At 32.8% G+C, this 23,690-nt stretch overlaps 1 protein-coding gene across 5 annotated transcripts in view; it reads left to right on the forward strand.

Moving 5' to 3' along the window:
- LOC118189253 (calcium and integrin-binding protein 1-like) overlaps positions 1 to 23,690 on the forward strand; it is a 147,553-nt gene that overhangs the window by 96,880 nt on the left and 26,983 nt on the right. Inside the window, exon 7 of one of the 5 annotated variants that reach the window (XM_085812869.1) lies at positions 14,291 to 14,468. The exons of 3 other annotated variants lie outside the window; for them this stretch is intronic. In XM_085812869.1, the coding sequence (XP_085668995.1) occupies positions 14,291 to 14,453 (163 nt within the window). In that variant the 3' untranslated portion in view covers positions 14,454 to 14,468. Of the gene's footprint in view, positions 1 to 7,144; positions 7,290 to 14,290; positions 14,469 to 23,690 lie in introns of those variants that run through there. One more of the 5 variants, XM_085812884.1, reaches the window with a different exon arrangement.

A 23,690-nucleotide genomic window follows, 5' to 3' on the forward strand; every position in this document is an offset into this window, starting at 1 on the left:
ATGACACAGCAAAATAATAAAAAAAGGCTTAAAATATTTTTAGCACCTAAACTTATGAGAGTTAAAGAAATATAAATGGAAATATTATGCTTTAAGGCAAATTAATTTCGGAAGTTTAATGCAGTAAACTACCCTCCCACCCCCAAATAAATAAGTAAATAACAACCTGGGTCGGAAGATCGCGTTTATCCAATATAAAATTCAAGGAAGAAAAAAAAGAACTTACCACAATCAATGTCTCTAAAATGTGTAAACTTCACCGAACGCTGCTATATAGAGTTCTGATAATGTATCCGAAAAACAGCTAAATTTATATTCCGTTGTGGATTGAGGAATGAATAAAGGTGGCCCTGAGGCCTTTGTGGTTTCACAAAGGTAAGCAACTTCCTTGCTTACAAGACTATCAACAAAGAGGACTTTTAGAGAATGTAATTTTGTTTGCACTTAAATGTTGAATGCACTTAGATCTAAAGAATTTCAATTAGAACGTCCCCATTTTTCAAGCTATTTGCTTAGAAATAGAAGGGGTGTTTAGCACCTGAGAGTTGGGACTCAAGGTCAAACCTCCATTGAAACTGAGTGATTGTTAAGAAATATTTCACATTCTGAATCATTTTTGGTGATAAGGACTTACTTGAGAATTAAATGAAACAGAGCTTAAGTTGCGCCTTAGACCAGCTCCAGCACTTCTTAGTTTTGGGGATAAATCATAATTTAAGTCGGAATGTACCTGAGCCTTAAAAAAGAAGGCACGGCACTTCTTTTGTGTAACTGAACAACAATTTCAGTAGAAATATTGAACTCGAACATTTTATTTTTAGTAATAAAATTAATTTAAAGATCGTTAATTAAATTTTAATTTATCTCTTTGTATTTTATTAAATTTTAATTACTTTAATTATTTAATTACTTTAGTAATTAATAGTAGCCCAAAGGTGCGTTATCCCAGAAAAGCTATTTCTCACAAAATGCTATTTTGCGTTGAATCACTATAAAAATCTGAATCACTTTTCAAATTGTTGCAACCAAAATATTATCGCCTGTATTATATTTAAAGAAATTAAATAACGAAGAATTTGCATAAATGTATGCATGTTTTTCGCATTGTGAGAAAACGACGTTATTGTGTAGTTTATAAAACTTTAATGAATTTTTAATTAACAAACTCAATGTTTTGAAAGCGAGCAATGGCAACACTGTACGGGAAGAAACATTTTTATCTCCGGCGAGACCGTCTATTGGAAATTCTTAATTGATTGTATTATCTCCTAAGTTTAATTAAAGTAGAATTATTTTAAAAGTGTGAATCCATACTGGTAAGTTATATTTTGAAAGATGTTTTGAAGTAATTTGAAAGCAAAATGTTAATAATGTTTTAACGGGGACTGGAGTTAAATCATCATGAAGAATAAAATTTCAATTGTAAAAGGAAAAATTAAAACATGTAATCATTGTCATTGATCGGAAATTAGTTGACTTTTCAAGGGGAACAAACCAACTTCCGTTCAATGAACAATAATTGATAAAAAATACATAAATACGAAAGTGTTTCGTCTTTACTCGAGTTATAAGTTAAAGCCAAACCGGCAATTCTAGTCAGGCCAAATATTTCCGCGAATAGAAGGTGGTGGTGGTGTATTTAATTATGGCAAAGCACACTAGGGCTATCTGCCTAAGAGGAGGGATGCCTTTCGTGGAGGACTTTCTAAGGGAAACTGGCTCGTATACACGTTACACATGGGGAAAACCACGAAAACACCCATGCAGCCAGCCCGTTCGCGGGATTCGAACCTCGGTCCGAACTACCAGTGTTCAGCGACTTTACCGCTCGGCCGCTGGTGGGCCCGCGAATAGAAGGAATTATGAACCAATGCTGATACTCAAAGAACTTATTCTTATGAAGCATTTTAGTCAATTCAATTTGGAGTAAAAATCAATTACTGTAGAGAAATCCTATTTAACTCGAGTAACCGTCCCCGATACTTTCATGTTTATGCATTTGAGTACTATATTATTTGTAGAAATTAAACATTGGAAATTGTCATTATGAAATCGAATTCAAAGTAAAGTTGAAATAAACATAGAAGATTACAAAATAAGATAAATAATGAAAACTTTGTAAAAACAAATCAAAGACAATATAAAAATAATATAGAAAAAAATATATAAATAAGATCAGTGAATGTACATGAAGATATAAAGGCCAGAAATGGTATTAAGTAACTTACATTCTTTCTAGTGGGAGAGTTGGCAAAGTGTTCTCTTCCTGTCTGACTCAGAAGTGTAGGGTGTCCGAAAATTCTTAGCGGCAGTAGGGGCTTTGAATAGATAGATAGATAGAGAGAAAGGTCATGGGTTCTTTCTTGGCCTTTATTTTCACAATCATTTGTCGTAGTCGTCAAATTGAAAAGGGGGGGGAAGAATTTTCGAGAAATAACGAAATCTAACTTTTAATGCGATCTCCCGTTTCTTGTACTTATATTTGGATATTTATAACTACTTATATTTTATATACTTATATATGGAAACATTTTATACGCTTTATGAAAAAATAAAATGATATGAAGTGTGTCTAACGAACGACAAAAATTGACCAGAATATTCAATTCCGAAATTTGCGTCTTTTTATAGCATTTTCAACTTGTCTCGAGGGATCGATTAATGAATTTACAGTAATTGAAGGAAAGAAGTTTAAATAAACTGCGGCAAAAAAATGTGTATTGCTTGTAAAAAAATGTGTGCGGCAAAAAAATGTGTAGGCCGTACAAGGAAGTGATATGGTGCCCACATTTTTTTTTTTTTTTTTTTTTTTTTTTAATTCTGTGGCTGAATGCTGCTGAAACACAAATTCCAAAAGGAAATTAATCGATGATAAATTTCTTTTGAGTACCCACAACTTTCCCCAACTTTCCGTAACAAAGCGGATTTTATCACTTAGATGAAACAACTGAGAAAGAATTCAACTGCAATTTAATATCATCTTATATAGGCTAAAATGAGGGCTGCTTATCTCGTAGCCGCTCCAATGGCTGTTACCGGATCATCCTATTAAATAAAATTAGAAAATAATGTACGAAAGGTATCACTTATACAAATAGCACTCGTGCGCTTTCCATATTCAAATAACCAATCTAACCAACTCGTTCAATAGTGCTAATGCTATAAAAAATAGTAAAGCACAAACAAAGAACGTCTATGCCCTTTAAACCCTTTGACGCGCGCGATATTATTTTTATAATTTTTTTTTAACTAAAAACTCTAGAAATTGAATATTATGATCCTAGAGACAAATAATATATGAATTTTAAAAAAATCTACTCTTGCCCATTGTTCTGTGGGTGGTGGTCGCACCGTGAAACCACCGCGCGTCTAGGACTTTGAAACTTACTGAGGTAAGTAGGAAAAAAAAACTTACCTTTCTCCGTGTGCGTTTCCAATAAATGACGAAATTAACGAATTTCAAACAAAATGCATGTAGGAATAACATAATAGATATATGTTTTACATTATTTTACAAAGTAAATCGTTAGAAAAAATTAAAAAATAAACATTTATGTAAGTTTTCTATAGCAGTGAAAGTACCTACATAATAAGGACGTTTGGCTACATGGATTTAAAAACTCAGTAAAATAAGGATAAAAAAAAAAAATAAAAATAAAAATAAAAATAAAAAAAAAAAAAGACTCTGTGTTTTTTTAATTTCAAAGAACAAATATTTTTTGTGACACCGTTCAAAGCATGTTTTGTCTTTTTGGTACATGCATGCCCACATTGCATGTTTCGCCACATGTATCTTCTTCTATGAGGTTTCTTCCTTGTGCTACAAAATGTACGCTGATCGGATCTAAATATCACCGGAATATGTCCAGCGTTATTTAGTTTCTTTTCATCTGGCACATGAAATTTGTGGTTTTTCATTGTTAATGCGGAGGGGCTTGGTCTTTTTGGCTTTGATTCGGATCATTCGTTTCCCATTCATACTTATTTTATTCGTATTTCGTCCCAAAATATTCAGAAAATATTTAAATAAAACTTTACGCGATTTCTATTTTTAATTACAGCAAAGTATATTTACATTAAATTTAAACCACAGGAAATAATTTATAAAATCCCAATACTAGCTTGGGGAGCAAGTGTGTTGAGGTCAGAGAAAAGTCTCTGGAAAAGAAAGATCTTTTTACTGGGCAGGTGCATGTATTGTTTAGTAATAAAATAACTCTGTGAATTCAAAACTCTATCTATATCCGGGTAAAAATAAACATTCCTATTTGAGAAGCAAGCAAACGCCATTGTGAAGAGCAGTGGTTTCAAGGCGCGACCACCAAGCCTCTAGACCAGCGGTTCCCAACCGCTGTTCCGTCTGAAGCACCGTGGTGTGCGCCGGGTCTGGGTGTCACGGTGCTGTTCGCCCGCTATAACTCCTCCCGTCACTCCCCCCGCCAGTGTCATAGGTGGTCACGGCGCTGTGCAGTGCTATAACTCCTCCCCCTGCCAATCTTGACAAGTGTCCGCCGTGTCCCCGCCCCCATGAGACGCAGGCAGACGCCTCACACAGTGATTAATTGAGATAATGTTTATTACATAGCTCTGAAGATTATCAATACTAAAATTTCAAATAAGACAGGAAAAAAGTTTTTTAAATAAACTTATACACAATTTTTTCGAAAATATTTTAAAAATATTTGTAATACTTAAAAAATTTTTAGAAACTGAAATTTCTTGCAAATATTTACATTATACCTATTTAACTATAAGCGTTACGTCTGTTCTGAAAATATCTTTTCTATTAATATCCACATGAAAAGAAAATATAAATCCTGACATCATGTTCAAAACTTTTCTGTATAATGTACGCAATTTTTTTAACTTACCTTACATAGCTTTTGGTGGTGCCACGTACTCAAATTAAAGATTGTAATTTAAAAGATAATTAGAAAAAATTGTTTTTAAAATTGCATTGAATTTAAATACAATGAAAACAAGTATGTCTACATATGAATTCAATTACTACTGCTTCTTCAATAATTGTACATTTTAAAAATTTCATTTTGCATTTTCGCAATTTAATTACCTTAATATGAATCTTACATACATTACTTCAGAAACTTTTCTATCATTCTCAGAAAGATTTATATTGCATAACAAATTTTAAACAAACTGATTGCATAATAATAACATACATAAAAGTGAACAGAAGCTATATTAGCTAAATATATACATTTAAGTTTCATCATGATAAAATGATATTTAATGATTTGCAAAAAACATTGATATTTAAATTTAAGAACACAGTACTCTGTCAAGAATCAAATTTACTCTGCATTTGATATTCTACATATTATGTAATGAAATAATTGTCCTGCTTTTAACCCCTTAGGACAGTTATTTCATATAAAATTAGTTTCCAATTAAAATAAATAATCATAAATTTTGCTGACAATTTTTATATTACTAGTGTTAGTAATTATTACAAGGGTCATTATTTTGCTTCAGATGTCAAAAGTAAACATAAATTCATTTCTTAAAGCATAATGAATAAAAAATTACAACTTATAAAAGCTAACAAAAAGTTTGCTGAGGGTCCCTTAACCGTGACGTCACAAGCCAGTTTCGATTCAAAGCGCAGGCCTTATCTATCTCGATGGTGACGGCTTCACCCGTTTCCTTAAAGAAACCGACCCACCTCACCGGAAGGAAAGAATTCACGGGGAGCAAATGTTTCTTCTCTGTTAAATAATGATTGCCGGTCTTTAAACTAAATTTCATCCATCTCTAACTGGAAGCTAACAGCTTGTTCACATTAAAGTGTTGATAAATGACGAATTGTCAGTAAAGACGGCACACGAAAGCTGCTAAACAGAACTATTGGCGTAGTATAGTCTGTTATTTTTTATTACGGTTTAACGAATCTAGCAATAATATTATATTATGCATTCCGTTATTATTTTATCTATCCCTAATGTGAAATATAATTTTCTAAACACTAACGGTTTATCATCAGTTAATTTATAAAACGACAGATATTTTTATAGTGTCGTCTTTTTTTTTTCCCATTTTACCGGTTTATCATTAGTTTTTTTTTTTTTGGGGGGGGGGGAAGTCCAAAGAGACTTTGACCCTGGAGGACTATTCTTTTCGTTTTGCGATTTTGCGTTGAATCACTATAAACGGCGAATCACTTTTCAAACTGTTGCCACCAAATGTTAGAGTCCTGCATTATATTCGAAGAAATTTAATAATGAAAAATCTGCATAAATATATGCATATTTCTCGCATTGTGATAAAACAACGGTACATAGAGCCATCGAATTTTGAATGACGTAATCCTCCTGCGAATATGGGCATCTGGAAGCCCAAATTTGAAATTTGTTTTATTATTTATTTCATATTTTGTAAAACTTTAACGAATTTTTGATTAACAAACTCAACGATTTAAAAGCGAGGAATGGCAACACTATACGAAAAAAAAAAAAAAATTATTTCCAGCGCGCGGAACTGTGTATCGGAAATTCATCTAAAGATATGCTTTTTTAAAATTCTTTTGCGACATTGCTATTTAAATGAATTTTATGGTTTAAGTGCAAAGAACATGATATTTAATAAATAAAGGTAGCACACAAAACGTTAAGAAAAATGCCTTCTTTGGACGTAGTTTAAAACCTGAAACTTTTTTTTTTTTTTTTTTTTTTTTTTTTTAAATATGAATATGGTCCCTCAGTCGACTTCGACTTGACCAGAAGCAGTTGTCACTTTATTATGCAGTCACCTAATAGGTGGGCCACCTTAGCCTCCTATGAAGGGACGGACAATTAGAACTATGCATTCCCCTGGATTCGAACCCAAGCCGTTAGGTATCGCAGTTGGCGACCCTAACCACTACACCGTCTGGGCGGCATTTATAATTCGTTAGTTTATAGAATATTATATTCTATACTAATTAATATAGTTATTTTAAAATAATTAGCTAAACCGGCCTGGCTAGTTTTCACGCCGCCAAATACTTACTTATTCGAGGAAATAATTATACGCTTTAACGGTAACATATATTTTACACTATATTTATTTTATATTAAAATTTTTCCTATATATAAATAGATACGGCCATACACGCAATCGAATCGGCTTAATGTACTTTCATTTATAGAATAATGCACTTCAAAATGTGAACAGTGAACTTTCTTCTGGTGATTATCTTCCTATGATGATCAGTATTTCTGAGAACTTGGACATCGGTGCTGAGAGCTATTTCTCTAATTCGCAAAAGCCCAAAATCTAATGAACCTGTGGTCATCTTAGAAAGGGTTTACTGTACTTTCTGTCCCTTACTGTGGCAATTTATTGTTATGAAAAAAATTCTTGTAGTAGAATATAATCCATTCATGCAAGCCCTGTTATAAGAATAATTTAATAAAGAAGCAAAATTATCATTTTATTCAAAATTGCATTTTTCGAGCGAGGTAGTAAAGAGTTTTGACTTTCTTATCGGTTAAATGTTGCTATTTCTGACTTTTAACTTGCTAATTTAACATTTATTTATTTTTTTTTAGCCCAAAGGGGCGTTAGACCCAAAGGGCTATTAGTTTCAAAACGACATTTTGCGTGGTTTCACTTTCTGCGTTGATTCACTTTTCAAACTGTTGCTACAAAATATTATTGCCATGCATTATATTTAAAGAAACTAAATAATGAAGATTTTGCATGAATGCATGAATGTTTCTCGCATTTTCAAAAAACAACAGTACCTAGAGCCATCCAATTTTGAATAACGTAGTACTCCAACCAAACATGAGCACTTGAAATTCCGCATTTGGAATTTGTTTTATTAGCTATTCCCAATTTTGAAAAACTTTTACGAATTTTTTAGTTAACAAACTCATCGATTTAAAAGCGTGCAACGGGAACACTGTACGAAAAAAGAAATGTATCTCCAGCGCCCGAAACTGTGTATTGGAAATTCTTAAATTTTGCGCTTTTTTTAATATTTTGTGATATTGCTGTGGAATTGAATTTTATGGTAAAGTGAGAAGAACACTATATTTAATAAACAAAGGTACCACACAAAACGTTAAAAAAATCCTTTTGGGCGCAATATGAAATATGAAAGCTTTCAGATTTTCCTTTAAATAATGAAAAATCTGCATAAATGTATGTATATTTCTCGCATTGTGATAAAACAACGGTACATAGAGCCATCGAATTTTGAATGACGTAATCCTCCTACGAATATGGGCATGTGGAAGACCAAATTTGAAATTTGGAATTTGATATGTTATCGATTTTATATTTTGCAAAACTTTAACGAATTTTTGAGTAACAAACTCAGCGTTTTAAAAGGGAGCAATGCCAACACTCTACGGGTGGGAAAAACCCTTTTGTCTCCAGCGCGCGGAACTGTGTATCTGAAATTCTAAAGATATGCTGCGGCATTGCTATTGAATTGAATTTTATGGTTTAAGTGTAAAGAACATGATATTTGATAAATAAAGGTAACACACAAAACATTAAAAAAAACGCCCTTTGGACGTAATTGAAAATCTGAAAACTCAGATACTTTTTTTTTTCCCCAGTGGCGTGGTAAAATAAATCATTAAAAACGAAGCTGAGCTTCTTAATTACATTTTGCAGCTTTAGAATGATACCGCTAATTTGATTATCCAGAACTCGAAATATTGAATAAATTTGAGTTAAATAAAATTCAAAATTAATGCGAAAGAATTTGTTTTAGCAAATTTCGTGAGATAGATTATGTTCTATCTCACGAAATTTGCTAAAAATCTAATGCTAAAATGCTAAAATCTGCTGTTCTGTAATTTTTAATTAGGACCGTAAAAGAAATATTTCTTGACGAAGAGGTGAAAACTGTTGAAAACAGTCAATTTCCTATTTATGAGAAAACTTTATTATGACTTTGGAGATTAAAAAGTACATATAAATATTATAGTTCTGATTTTTCATGTTTAAATAATTAGTAAGAAATATGGATTTTAATGCAGCAATTGTAGTGTAATTCTAAATGAACTATTTATAACATTGTTATCAATGAAGCAACAATCGTATAATTAAAAAAAATGAATGCAAAATTCTATTCCTGTTGTTTTGAGCTCAAGTTCTATGTTTCAAGTGCTTTCAAGTCTGAATTAATTACTTTTCAGACTTAAAATTGCAGTATAACTTTTGTATTTAAAATTTTGTTAGCAGTTTCTTAGCAGTTCTAAAACAAGTATCATGCAGAATTTTAGCAGTATTAGAAAAGGACTCAAAAAGAGCTGATAAGGAAGCTTCCTATCTTTTGGCTTTTTTAATTGTTGAAGTGTATGGAGTCAAAATTAAATCTACTAACAACCAGTTTTTAAGAGTCATTCCTAGTATCATCAGGGCCGGTGCCAGAGCATATGCAGTCGGTGCGGCCGCACCGGCCGGCAGAATTGAGAGAATGAAAAATTTTTAGAACTTTGGAAAGAGCTGGGCGGCAGAATTTTGAAGTTGTAAAGCAGGCACCGTGCGGCAAAACGTCTAGCGCCGGCCTTGAGCATCATTCCAAGTCTTAGTAAATCAGCTTAGAATAATTAGAACTGATTTATAGGAATTTAGGAAAACTGCGCTACAGTAACATATCATTGATAAAAGTATATCCCAGCAGAAAATATTCTTATTATTATACTATAATGTTCCCTTAAAAAGAATGTAATATTCAGCAATCATACTTAGTATTGCCGATTTTTCAAGAAACACAAAATTCACAAGGTTTTGCAAGCGAGTACCATTCAATACTTTATAAATGAGTCGCACTTGATCAAACAAACCATAGGCTTATACACAACCGTCCAGGAGTAATTTAGTCAGGTATTTTTTTAAATGTTAATATGCAAAATATAGAATCAATACTAAATATGCATAAATTTTAGACTTGAGCCTTCTTGACGTGCTTTCGTGGTGTAGTGGTCTGCACGCTGGACGCGTATTCCAGAGATCCGCGGTTCGATTCCCGGAGAGGGGGTTGCTCATTTTTCAAGTCTCCTGCTTCCATAAAATATCGAATGTCTCTGCAATCTAAGTGAAGAAATATTCGACATAACAGACACTTAACTTTTTCTTATAATATAAATTTTGCGTGGGAACAGTTTTACATTGAGCTGAAAATAAGTTTATGTATTCTGCAGTAAAAATTTACATTCATTCAATTAATTATTTATGTGTACTGAAAATTGTTTTTTCATTTTATGTAAAATTTATCTGGCGAAATTGAATTAAGAAATTTTCTGCATTGGCTATAATTTTCTTCCTTCTGCAAAGATTGGTATATACGTAAACGAGATATATTTTGTCAAATGCTGTAACAGCATTGCCGTATCCTTTTGCGTTAATACATTCAAAAATTTTAAATGCTATTACGTAAATTACAGCATTATATGTTACATGAAGGGGATTAAATTGAATCCAAATTCAAAATATTTACATGTTTTTTCACTCATATTTCTAACAATTTTATTTTCATAGTGAAAGTTACCAAACGCTGATGATATAATAAAATTGACAGTAATTTGTGTTCTATATTCTTAAGCAGAACACATAATGCAGCTCATCAGCGCTCCAGCGGTCGCCAGGGCCGTAGCTAGAAGGGAGCAAGGGGGGGCATCTGTCCCCGGGCGCAGAACCCAAGGGGCGCCAAACTGATATTACGACATTGTAGATTTAAATGTTTTCCATCCTTGGCAAGCACGAAGGGGCGCGAAATCTTCAGTTGTCCCTGGGCGCTGAAAACCCTAGCTACGACTCTGGCTGTCGCTTAACACTGATAGTTCGACAGGGGCTCAAATCCCAGCAAACAAGCTGGTTGCAAGATAATTTAGTTATTTCTTCATGTGTAAGATAAATACAATCAAGTTTCCCCTTTTTCATACTTCGTTAACTCCTCCACGAAGGCATGCCTTCTCTTAGACAGACAGTTCCCATGCTTTGCCATGATTAAAATAACCACCAAAGAAGAAATGAGGAGAAAATGCAGTAGGTACTAGCTATTCAAGGGATAGGACAATTATTAATAGATGTAGAAGAGGATTTTTGAAATCATTCCTTGAGTACCCATTCCGGGGAGTTCTAAATCACCGAGAGTTCTTAAATGTTAAATAACTTCAGTTCCTTTAATTGAGTCTGAAAATTGGATTGATGGAGTTGAATTTTTTGAATTTTAAAATTTGCAATTTGCTAGAAAAGACGAATTTTCTGCTCAAGTGCTTGCAACAATATTGAAAATTCAAAATTTGCGAATCTATGGGCGACGTGCGTCATTAATTACATCAAATGCTTCTAATAATTCTTCTAATAACTATTTTAGAGTTTAACATAAAAACTCTAAAATTGCAAGGACTGTAAATAATCTAAAGGTATTTAGAAATACAATAAGATTTGACAGTTGAGGAAAATTGAAAAATACACTATTTATCATAAAAGATGAACTGAAAATAATTATAATGTAAGAAAGAAAAATGTTCTCCTTTCTTTTTGTTTATTTTCACAATTTAAAAAAAAAAAAAAAAAAAAAAAAAAATTATATAAATCTAAAATTTGGTTACTTAAGGAAATTGCTATAGATTACGCATAAAACAAATCAGTGCGAGAGTGGTTTTGCATACGAACTGCGACTACAACACATTTCAACCAGTTTTAACCAGCTTCAAATGTTAAAAAGTTCCAGAATTAAGATCTTCTTATTGTAAATGCACAAAGTTTAAATCTTGGCATAAAATTAAATAAATTGGGCATTTAAAAACCCGAATATTGGAAAATATCATAATTAAGAATTTTTAAATTTTTGCAATAGCATACGTACAAAATAATGATCAACAACTGATTCAATGCTTTCATACGAATACAATAATCCGAATGGAATGGAAAAGATTATTACTATTCTAATTTATATTGAAAGTTGTTACACGACCTTGAAAAATCAATATTATAATTTATAAGGCAGACATGTAACTGAAATTATTAAATGCCACAAAAATGCAAATATAATGAGACTTTTCTAATGCGACCGCTAACGACGACTTCAAGCGATTTTTAAGCCACTTATATAGATGGTTGCATTAGAGAGGCAAATGTATAAAAGCCTGTTTATTTATGTTGTAGGAAACAATTTTAGAGTTCGCCGTCATGAGATTCTCTGTACTTATATGTAAAACAGTTACAAATAATACGTCTTACTAAAACGATCTGACATATTTAGGCTTCTAAAATGATGGGCCCACCAGCGGCCGAGCGGTAAAGTCGCTGAACACTGGTAGTTCGGTCCGAGGTTCGAATCCCGCAAATGGGCTGGCTGCATGGGCGTTTTCGTGGTTTTCCCCATGTGTAACGTGTATACGAGCCAGTTTCCCTTAGAAACTCCTCCACGAAGGCATCCCTCCCCTTAGGCAGATAGCCCTAGTGTGCTTTGCCATAATTAAATACACCACCTTCTAAAATGATGTCAAAAATTTCAAAAAGGAAATCTAACAGAAAAAAAAAAAAAAAAAAAAAAAAAAAAATCCTGATTTGGTTAATTTAAAGCAGTTAACACAGTTTATGATAAATAAAACATTAATTAAAGCATCACAGGCTTCAGTATGAGAAAAAATTAGCATGATCATCAAATCAGATTATTTAGGTTATGCCAAAGTACCATAAGATTATCTGCCGAAGTGAATATGGATGCCTTCATGGAGGACTGTTTATAGCGGGTAGTTGACAAAAATTATTTCATACGTCTGATAGAAACAGACTCGTATTTATGTTACACATGGAGAAAAACACGAAAATTTCCTGGTAAGCAGCACATCCGTCATGGTTTGAACGCCAGTCGAACTACCAATATTCAACGATTTTTACCTCTCGGCTGCTAGTGGTCGAAGGCCATTTAAGTTATTTTCTGAATTTCAAAGTTATCGGTTTATGCTTTATTACACAATTATCCATGCTCAGATTTTTGGAAACAAGAGATAAATTAAAAACTGGAATTCTAGATAACCAAGTTAAATAATTAAATTTATTTAATTTTCCGTTTTGATACGTTTTACGTTATGAATACGAAAAGCTCTCACGTATGACTTATTTGGAGCTCAATTTGGAGAGTAGAAGGAATAAGCTTCTTTAATTTGGTTTGATTTACTTGACTATAACAAAGCGCACGAAAGGTATCTGCCTAAGAGAATGGTTGCCTTCGTGGAGGGCTTCCTAAGGAAAACTAGCTCGTAACCACGTTATATCGGGGAAAAACCACGAAAAGCTGCTTTGCTAGGAATCGAACCCAGATCTAACAACCAGGGTATTCAGCAACTTAACCGCTCGGCCGCTTTTAAGTTTCCATAAGCTTTACACGTAATTGTAATTAATATAACTACTATAAGTAAAAATCCTTTCTAAGATATCCATCAGCCATCCATCAGATTTCAGCCTATCAGCGGCCGAGCGGTAAAGACGCTGAACACTGGTAGTTCGGTCCGAGATTCCAATACCGCGAATGGGCTGGCTGCATGGGCACTTTCGTGGTTTTCCCCATGTGTAATATGTATACGAGCCAGTTTCCCTTAGAAAGTTCTCCACGAAGGCATCCCTCCCTTTAGGTACATAACCCTCGTGCGCTTTGCCATAATTGAATAATCCTAATCCATCCATGTTTCTAGTTGATTTTTGGTATTCTGTGAAGATCACCACCCTAGAAAGATGATATTCAGTGCAAGCGTTTGTTTATACCTATAGAAATGCCTGTCACTTTTGGAAGTGATCGTCTTAAGGAGATGGTCGCCAATCGTTTATGAGCTACTAGATGGTCAGGCTCTGAGTAGGTTACGCATTGGTGCATTGTAAAATGTCACTGCTTTGAAGCTTGGGTCACCAGACGGGGTGTTCTTTGTTTACATTCAGAAGCTCGCTTGACAAGATTCTGATAGTATTTCGACACACGACAGTTCCATAGAAATCGAAAAAGGGACACTCTCGCATGAAAGAAACATAGTGTGATGGATAATAGCAATTTGTATAGTTTACTGACATTTACGCAAAAATCACGTCTTGGTTATTTTTCGATAACTAACAACAGCGATTTTGATTATGAATTTGTTTTATAAAATTCTAAGCAGTTGCACTACAAAAATATAGATTTTAAGAAAATTGCTAAAAGAGATCAGCCAAAATTTATTTTCTAGAAGATTTGAAAAGTTTGAAACTTGATGACTAAATGTAAATATAAAATGATGTATGTTAAAATATTTGTAATTAGGCACATAGGTCAGATTAAGTTTTTATTAAATAGAGTAATGCATGCAAGGGCTATCTGCCTAAAGAGAGAGATGCCATTGTGGAGGAATTTTGAAGAAAAACTGACCTTTGAGTGGGTATTAAAAATAATACTTATAATTTTCATTCAAATTATATTCATATATATTTTTTATGTAAAACTTTCAGGTGTATGCTAAATTAGTGTAAATTACTTTACACGAAAAATATAGTGAATGCACAGAAATTAACGATTTGCACATGCCGGAAATGATAAATAGGAAATATGTATGGGTATTTATGCATGTGCTTGCAAAAAGCATGTATCTGCCTTTGACAAAATACTTAAATATTCATTAAATTATTTATAAATGTATTTGAAATGAAGAATTTATTCACTTATAAACAACTGTGAAAGTACTGTGAAGAAATCTAATGATTAAATGTATCTAATTTATAATGATTATAAATGTTATCTAAATATATAATAAACTTGGTATTGAATTGTAAACATAAATTGAAATCCTGTTGACAAATACGTTATAAAACTATTTAAGCAAGAATTGTTCGTATTGGAAAGCAATCTGTTAAAAGGTATTGTAAAGCAAATGCTATGAGATGCGCACTTAAGAACGTAATAAAGAGTTTTGGAATATGTATTGTTGAAATGAAGGGTAAAAAAAAAATCTGATAAGTATAATTAAAAGAATTATTCCCTTTACATTTTATAATAACTCAGTTACAAGTTTTAAATAATACTTAAAAAAAGAAACTTATTTTATTCTCTTTCAGAAATGTTCAGAGAAAGTCAAATACTATTTAATACCTATTTAATTATTAGGAATTAGCGAAATACTTATTTAAAGTATTTCGCTAATTCCTAATAATTCTCTAATTTAAAATGAACCGAATAGAGCATTAATTATAAATTGACTTATATTTTTCGATTTAAAAGAAGCGAAAAAATCATGTCATGTTTAAGAAAGTATTTTAGGAAGAAGCTCTATAAATAGAAAAGAAATAATGCATAATTTGAATATTAATAATACAATAAACTTTGATCTTAATTTTTGTACCTTAACCGAATAAAATCGAATTACCTTAATTTTTTTTTCTAATGTAATTAACGAAAACTTGTGAAAATATTTCATTCCAATTAAAGTGACAGTGATGAGGGAAAAAACTTTTTAAACCAAATGGTGACAGGTGATGAAACTTGGGTGTGTCATTTCACACCAGAATCGAAAAAGCAATCGATTGAGTGTAGACACACTCATTCTCCGAAAAAACAAAAGTTCAAAGTGACAATGTCATCACAAAAAATCATGTGCACTGTCTTCTGGGATAGGAAAGGCGTTTTGCTTACTGAATTTCTTCCCAGAGGTGAAACCATTCATGCGGAACGATATTGTGAAACTTTAACAAAACTAAGGCGTGCCATTCAAAACAAACGAAGAGGAATGCTCAGTAAAGGAATTGTGTTGCTCCATGACAATGCTCGGCCCCATCCTGCTGGTGTCACTCAATCGTTAATTCGACAGTTTCATTGGGACCCCCATCAACATTGCACGAATCCAACACGTGACTGAAACCGTCAATTTTGTCACTTGTACAGTAATATACTATTGCAGTTTTATGTCATTAATTTCTAATTTTAAGACATAGAACGATGTGAAAATTTTAAATAAGTAGAAGAAGAAATGACAACGTCAAGTGGAAAGCAAGTAAAATGAACATTTATATTATGAAAAGAATGCGTCAAAACAGTTTCGTTTTTTTCCTTTGTCTATATTGTCTTACTTAACTATTTTCAGATACCCCGTGTAAAAATAATTGGTAATTGTAAAATTATTATTATGAGTTAAAGAACAAAACCTGCCAAAATTTTTGGCGACCCCCTGCTGCTGGTCGCGACCCACAGTTTAAGAAACTCTGGCATAGATAAACAGTTAAAAATTGTAAAAAATAAACTGATTTGCCGATATAGCCCTCTTTGGCGAACTTCAAAATGCAGGTTCCGAAAACTTGGAAAGTCGCCAAATTGACATATTCATGCAACGGAAATGTAAAAATAATGAAAGAAGAGCTAACAAACAAAAGTAAACATATTTTGGCTGTCAATGGACACAAATTTAAAATAGAAGGTTTTAACAGAACTGCTGGAAATTTAAACTTTGAAAAATGAGGTCAGGATACAAGAAATTCTATAAATCATTTTACTGTGGACCAGGGCTTAATTTCTAAGATTAGAACTGCCGGATCCCTATGGAAGACCGTCAGCAGACAGGAACAAGAATAAATAAATAAATAAAATGACTATTAAACTCTCTAATAATTTTAAAATTAAATAGTTAATTATTATCAAATTAATTAATAGCTATTTAATTAATGTTTATAAATTGTTATTTAATGAATAATTATTATTTATAATTTAATTGATAATTATTAAATAATTAATTATTATTTATTGAAATAATTAAAGATTGAAGTAATTAACTAATTAAAATTAAATAAAATGTAAAGAGATAAATTGAAATTTAATCCGCGATTTAATATAATTTTATTGTTAAAATAAAATTTTTGAGATAAAATTTCTACTGAAATTGTTATTCAACTACATAAAAGAAGTTATTCAGGGCTCCGGTGCCTTCCGGCTAGAATTATGATTTATTACAAAAACTAAGAAGCACCGGAGCCGAGATACGGTGGGTTCCGGCCCAATTTAAGTTCTGATCGTAGGGGGAGGGGGAGTTCTTTTATCATCACAAAAATTAAACATACTTAAAGTATAGCTGATGAAAATTCCAAGGCGAAACAGAATGAGGGTATGAGTGGGTGGAAACAAAAAATGAGGGGAATCTTGGTGAGAGAGAAAATTCTCTTTGACCTCAGCTCTCTGTTGGTATAATTATATCCATCAAGCAGATGGTTTTCAGGGGTAAATGAGTCCTGAATGTGACTCCTAAATGTAAAGTTGCTGGTTACGCCCCCCCTCCCATTCGTGGATACTGTGGGAAAGACGATGTATAGGACGTGCTTGAGCAGTTTATCTCAGTATTTCACTCTTTTTGTACTCGTGTCATTTAACACACATTTAAAAACACGAATTCTCCTTCCTGTGAGGATAACTAACTGTAAGCATGGATAACAATCGTGGCCTTCGAGATTAGCCTCTCGAAGGCCACGTAACAATACACTAGATACAGTGTCGTAAATATGGGTATGCAAGGAATGCCATAGCATAAGGGCCCGAAGGCTTAGCGGGCCCTGGGATACCCTGCTGAATTCCATTTATATATGTTGGAATTTAAAAGAAGACTGATTTCTTTCAGGTTTTTAAGGGCCTGAATACAAAGCACTGAAGCTGTATGCTTTTGTTTTGATTCTCCTATAGAGGAGAGCTTTTAAAGTCATTGTCTATAACCGGGCCACACTCTTGTTGGGGTTTATTTTCAGAATAAGTTCTGAATTTCTTAAGGCGAACACTTGACAAAGGAGGCAAAAATGAAGATACAATAAGTCAGGCCACATGAAGTTCATTGTAATTTTAGAATTCCAAGAAATTCTTGTTTTAGGAAACGATTTTTTATTGCAACCGTATGTCAAACTTTCTCGTATGCAAAAAGAGTGAGTTGGCTGAGGCAAAAATTTCTACTTCATTTGGGCATTGTAGACTTCACACCAGTTCTTGTTTTAAAACTTCGTTATACAATTAAGTTATTTACATCTGTATCTCACGATAATGGTTTATTTCCGATGAAAATTAAAAAAGAATTAAAATCTCTTTTCTTTCTTTCTATTTATTCTTCCTACTCTTATAGTTTTTACATTTTTGTTTTCAGCAATCAGAATTAAACAGTTTATAACTCTTCAGAAGCTCATTAATTTCAATATTGGTTTTTGTGTATATAATTGTGGGAAAAAATATTTAAGCCCTTTTGCTTAATTACGAGTGTTTTTTAATCTCATAAAACAATCTTATTCGATATGACTTGTAAGCTACTGGTATTTGAAATTTTTGCATTGCAGAGAAGAAAAGATGCGCTATAACGAATTACAATTATTTGCGAAATTTGACCTAAAATACACTCTTATCAATTGTAGGCCTTTCCATACTTGTCATTGTAATAGACCGGCCGTTATAACAAGCGTCGATTGTGTTAACATTTCTAGCATGTTTTCTTAGACTCTAATTATTTAGATATTCACTTTCAAATCAAAGAAAATATATAACAATCAGCTATTTGACACAAACAGTGAAGTTTTTATTGAAAAATGAAGAGACACAATAGAAACTTTTAATAATGATACAGGCCAAATAAGAATGTTACTTCAAATGAGTTATTCTAAAAGTTTCTCATAAAGTTTTTCTCTGAAATTTTCCTTAAATGTTTTGTCTGAAGACCTTTTTGTACGTGTTTTTATTAGTTATGTTTTATGCATTAAGTACATCTAATTCGAAACGAGCCGAGGTTTAGCCAAGTACTGAAGCTTAAAAAGTTTGCACGTAAATATATGGAAAATTTCATTTAAATAATTAAAATGATTTATTAATAAGAAATTTGCTCCCATAAAATCCATATAAAAATTTATTAGCGTATTTATTAGTTTTTCGCAGGGAAGGTGGTGAGGGATGTGTAAATAATTTACACAAACCTCCTCTATGTGGAAGCCGTTTTAATAATATGTAATTGATTTTATTGGCTATATATGCCCAGAATCAATATGTAGTAAAATAAGCTTATAGAGACCTTTTCGAACATTCTTTGTTACAGTAAACGAATTAAAACATCTCGTCTTTCCAAATTTTGTGAAAAAGCTCGGCAGTGAATTCGAAATAGATATTCAGTCTGCTTTCAGTACTGATAATTTTGACAAGAGGAATTTAAACAATTGGTTTTACTTCGGTTTCCTACCATAAAAATAAATATTCATTCGAGAATCAAACTCAGGATGTAACTACGAATTTTCAGCAAGTTTACTTTCTCAGCAGTTAGCTTCTAGGGGTACATAAAGTGTTTTCTAGTGGTAAATAAAGTGTTTGAGCAAGAAAATGCATAAAACATTTAATTTTAATTTGTAATAATAAGTTTTTAATGCACATGAAATGATTCATAAATCTCTGTTACTTTAATAAAATAAACCCACAACTACAAGAAATTGACATCATTAATGGTAGATTTTTATAAAAAAAAATCTTATTAGTGATTTTGCTTCGCTAAAAGGAAGATTAATCAAACTATAGTTACACGATAATTAAATTACAAGAATTTAATAACAGGACGCCTGAAAAAAGGTATAATATTTTTTTTAGTATGCGTGTGTTATTTTAATTTTATGTAACTATTTTATATATTATTTTGTTTCTGTATATTTTGTTATTATGATCGAATAGTAAATAGACGTAGTTTTTAAGTATAATTCATATAAGTAACTTCACACGATTCTGGTATTTACTTTGAAATGAACTTTGCAAATAAAAAGAGAAGTCGTAATATGTTGTTTGCAGTTCTCTGTTTTCAAAACATATTATTTTCAGCGTTTAATTTGTTCATATACTTAAATCTGTTCATCTTCTGCATTGCCGTTAAACCAAATCCAAAAATCATTCCTAATATTAAACTGAAAATTAAATTTATCAACATGATTGATTCTTACAGTTTAATATAATGCGTATTGCAATGAATCACTATAAACGGTGTATCCTTTTCAAATTGTTGTCACCAAATATTATCACCCTGTAGTATTTTTAAAAGAATTAAAGAATAAAGATTTCACATGCATGAATGTGCGTTTCTGGCATTTTGAAAAAAAAAAAAAAAAAAAAAAAAAAAAAAAAAAACGGCGGTACCTAATTAAATTAAGGCATTAAATTTTGAATAACTTGGTCCTTCACCCGAATATGTGTACCTAGAAGCCCGAATTTTGAATTTCCAATTTGCCTTAGTATTTATTTCATATTTTAAAAATTTTAATGAATTTTTGATTAGCAAATTTAACGCTATGAAAGCAAGCACTGGTAATACTGTTCGAAATAACATTTTCATCTCAGTTCATGAGACTGCTGACAATCGAAAAATTGTAAAATATTTGTTTATCTTTCAATTTTAATTAACAAACTCGAACCTATGAAAGCAATGTGTTGCCGCCAACGACTGACTGGCGGCAACACTCGTTGGTTACCGCCACTGGAAGTAATTTTTTTTATCTTCCACTTACCAGCGCATTGGTCTTCATTAAAGCCTAAAACACTTTCATATTTAATTTGGAAGGGCGCACCAGCGGCCGAGCGGTAAAGTCGCTGAACACTTGTAGTTCGGTCCGAGGTTCGAATCCCGCGAACGGGCTGGCTGCATGGGCGTTTTCGTGGTTTTCCCCATGTGTAACGTGTATACGAGCCAGTTTCCCTTAGAAAGTCCTCCACGAAGGCATCCCTCCCTTTAGGCAGATAGCCCTAGTGTGCTTTGCCGTAATTAAATAAGCCAAGCTAAGCCAATTAATTTGGAAGGTTACTGAATACTTAGCTAATTGATTTAAAGTCAATAAGCGCAGTTCTTGAGAATATTTTTTTCTTACTTTTTAATGTGATTAATTTAAATAAACATGTTTGAAAATCATAACATGTTTAATTAGAACTATTCAGTGTTTTTTTAAATTACATTAGCTGGACTCATTAAATTCGTTATATACTTTTTCTTTTTTAAGATAACTATTAGGCGGTTGGCCGCATGAGAGGCTAGTTTTGAAAGAAATGATATAGCGAATATAAAAGTATGTATGGCAAACTCAAACACTCTATCTGGAGTTCTAAAGATATGCTGCTTTTTAAAAATATATTGTATTATGATTTTGCTGTTGAATTGAATTTTATGTAAGCGAGATGAACGTGATACATAATTAATAAATTTAACGCATAAAAAGTTAATAATAATGAAACGACTCATACAAAAAAAAATGCCATCTTACTGAGAAAACTGAATATTGATGTAATTAAATGGGAAAACTGAAATGAATATAAAAATTTACGCCAACACTTAACGCTGCGTCTGGAGTTCTAAACATTTTCTCTTATTCAGCTTTTAAAAATTTTGTGATTTTGGTGTTGAACCATATGTGGCGTAAATGCGAAGAAAACGATGCTTAATAATAAAGCTAAAAAAGACAAAAAAAAAAAGTCCAGTTAGCAAGAGTGGGACAACAGACTGGACAACGTGCTCACCGAGAGCATAAAAAATCTTAACAAAACCTTCTGGGCGGCCGTTAAAATCCTTTATTTATTTTTTTTTTGGGGGGGGGGAGCTTAAAAAACTTTTTGGCATAGGGTCCCAAGAGTTCTAGTTACGCCACTGACTAGATACGATGGCATGGCGAGAAATTTAGACGTTCCTAAACAACTCCCCCAAATTTATTGCTTTGCGGAAAGATTTCCGCATGTGAGTGAGGGGACTTTATTTGAACGTCTCATGTTCTTATCAGTTCGTTTTTCTAGGGAAATAAGAATATTGCATAGTCTGCTTATTGCTAAACTAAAACGTTAGGAATTCTAAATTTTGTTCAAATTGTAGTTCAGTTTTATAAAAAGAAGTACCGGAGCTCATCTTATTTAGGGCTGCGGTGCGCTCCGGCTAAAGTTGTAATTTATCTTAAAATTTTAGAAGAACTACTGTGGACAGAGTCATATTTTTGTCATTTTAGTGCAATACAAATACTACTGCTTTAAGTAATAATAAGTATGTAGTGGATTACGCACTGAAGTTATAAAGCGAACAAAATGCAATAAAAATGTGAACAAATAATTATCCGATTAACGCAATTATAGTCAGCGAATGGAATCGAATTCCAAAAGTTAAAAAATTTCTAGGTCATCAGTGGTCCAGTGCTTTTCCTTATCACTAAGGCAAATGCAAGACATTTCCATTAAAAACCCTCTCTTTCTTTTAAATAAAAATGCTATACATTTTTCAGTGTTTCATTTTATTTTGAAGTAAGTGAACTATCGTATTGCAAGCTGCAAGCTAAATTCGATTTTTTTAAGAATCGCCAGAATTTTATCGCGTTTTCCCCTAACAGGGATATGACAAATTTTAGGGATAAAATACGATAAAATTTTCCCTTCGAATTTGAAGGGACTACTTCACATTTAAATCTGCCACCTGATTCCTTTTTAGAGCCTATCTCATCAGCTGATGAGACGAGAATTTCTTCTATTACTTCCTCAACCGTAATCTCCACTGAACTTTCATATTCTTTTGAAATCTCAGATCAGATTTTTTTCAGTTTAATATCCTCTTCGCTAAAAGCTGTTAATTTTAAATGTCTAACGTATAATCTTGAAACAATATCCAGATCACACTCTACCCCACCAGGGGCCGAGCGGTAAAGTTGCTGAACACTGGAAGTTCGGTCCGAGGTTCGAATCCTGCAAACGAGCTCGCTGCATGGGCGTTTTCGTGGTTTTTCCTATCTGAAATGTGTATTCGAGCCAGTTTCCCTTAGAAAGTCCTCCACGAAGGCTTTTCTGGACAAGGCGTTCATGGATGAGTTTTAGTGCAGAGAAGGAAAAAAACCTCTGTTTTCTGGGATCGAATCAGAGCCGTTCTCCCTATGAAATGAATCAGCTCTTTTTTATGTCTCATCTTTCACGAGTAATAAGATTGATGAAAAAGATCGAGAACAAGGAGTGAATCTGGAGCAGTTAACGAGTGTGGATCCAAGGGCGGAAAGGATGGAATGAGCGGATCGGGACCAATTAACGAAGCTGGAGCGAAAAGAATCGTACGGGTCGTGGGATCTGAAAAATTGACTCATCAAATGCTAACTCTCTAAACTGATTTCTTTCATCTGTAGTTTTGAAGATTGCCTTTCTACACAGAACTAACAATAAAATGCTAGAATGAAAAATTTTCGAAACGTCGGGGATGATAATTATTCTTTTCTACCCTAATATGAGAACCGAAGTTTTCTGGCATGTTTCCATAAGATCTCTGCTCTTTTTTTCTCGAGTCCGATTGCAAACTATATATTCCTAACACTATTCCAACTAGAGCTCTACGTTAACGGTAAAAGAGTTACATTTTCTAGAATCGGAATTAAATTCACAAAGTAAAGTAAATTGGTCCTTTGAATCCATTCCGGAGCGGATCAATCAATCCTAGCCTCGAACCTCAATTTTTCATCGAATCACTTTCGATGACCGTATTACTTTTCAAATAAAAAGATGTTACAGTCAAAAGTCGTTAATTCGGACACCCATAATCCGGAATGATCTATAATCCGGACCTCAAAGCTAAAAACGTTCTGCGCATGCGCCGCGTTGGCACATGTGCACAGGCGTTTTACGCGTGCGCGTAAGACCTTGACTACTGCGCATATGCGTGTGCGCAAGTGCAGAATACGTTTTCGCCTGCGCGTTTAATCGTTTAATGTATAACGGACGG

This window comes from Stegodyphus dumicola, chromosome 1 (assembly GCF_044657685.1).
Source record: "Stegodyphus dumicola isolate Sdum_Otavi_A_Nest chromosome 1, ASM4465768v1".
Lineage (NCBI taxonomy): Eukaryota > Metazoa > Arthropoda > Arachnida > Araneae > Eresidae > Stegodyphus > Stegodyphus dumicola.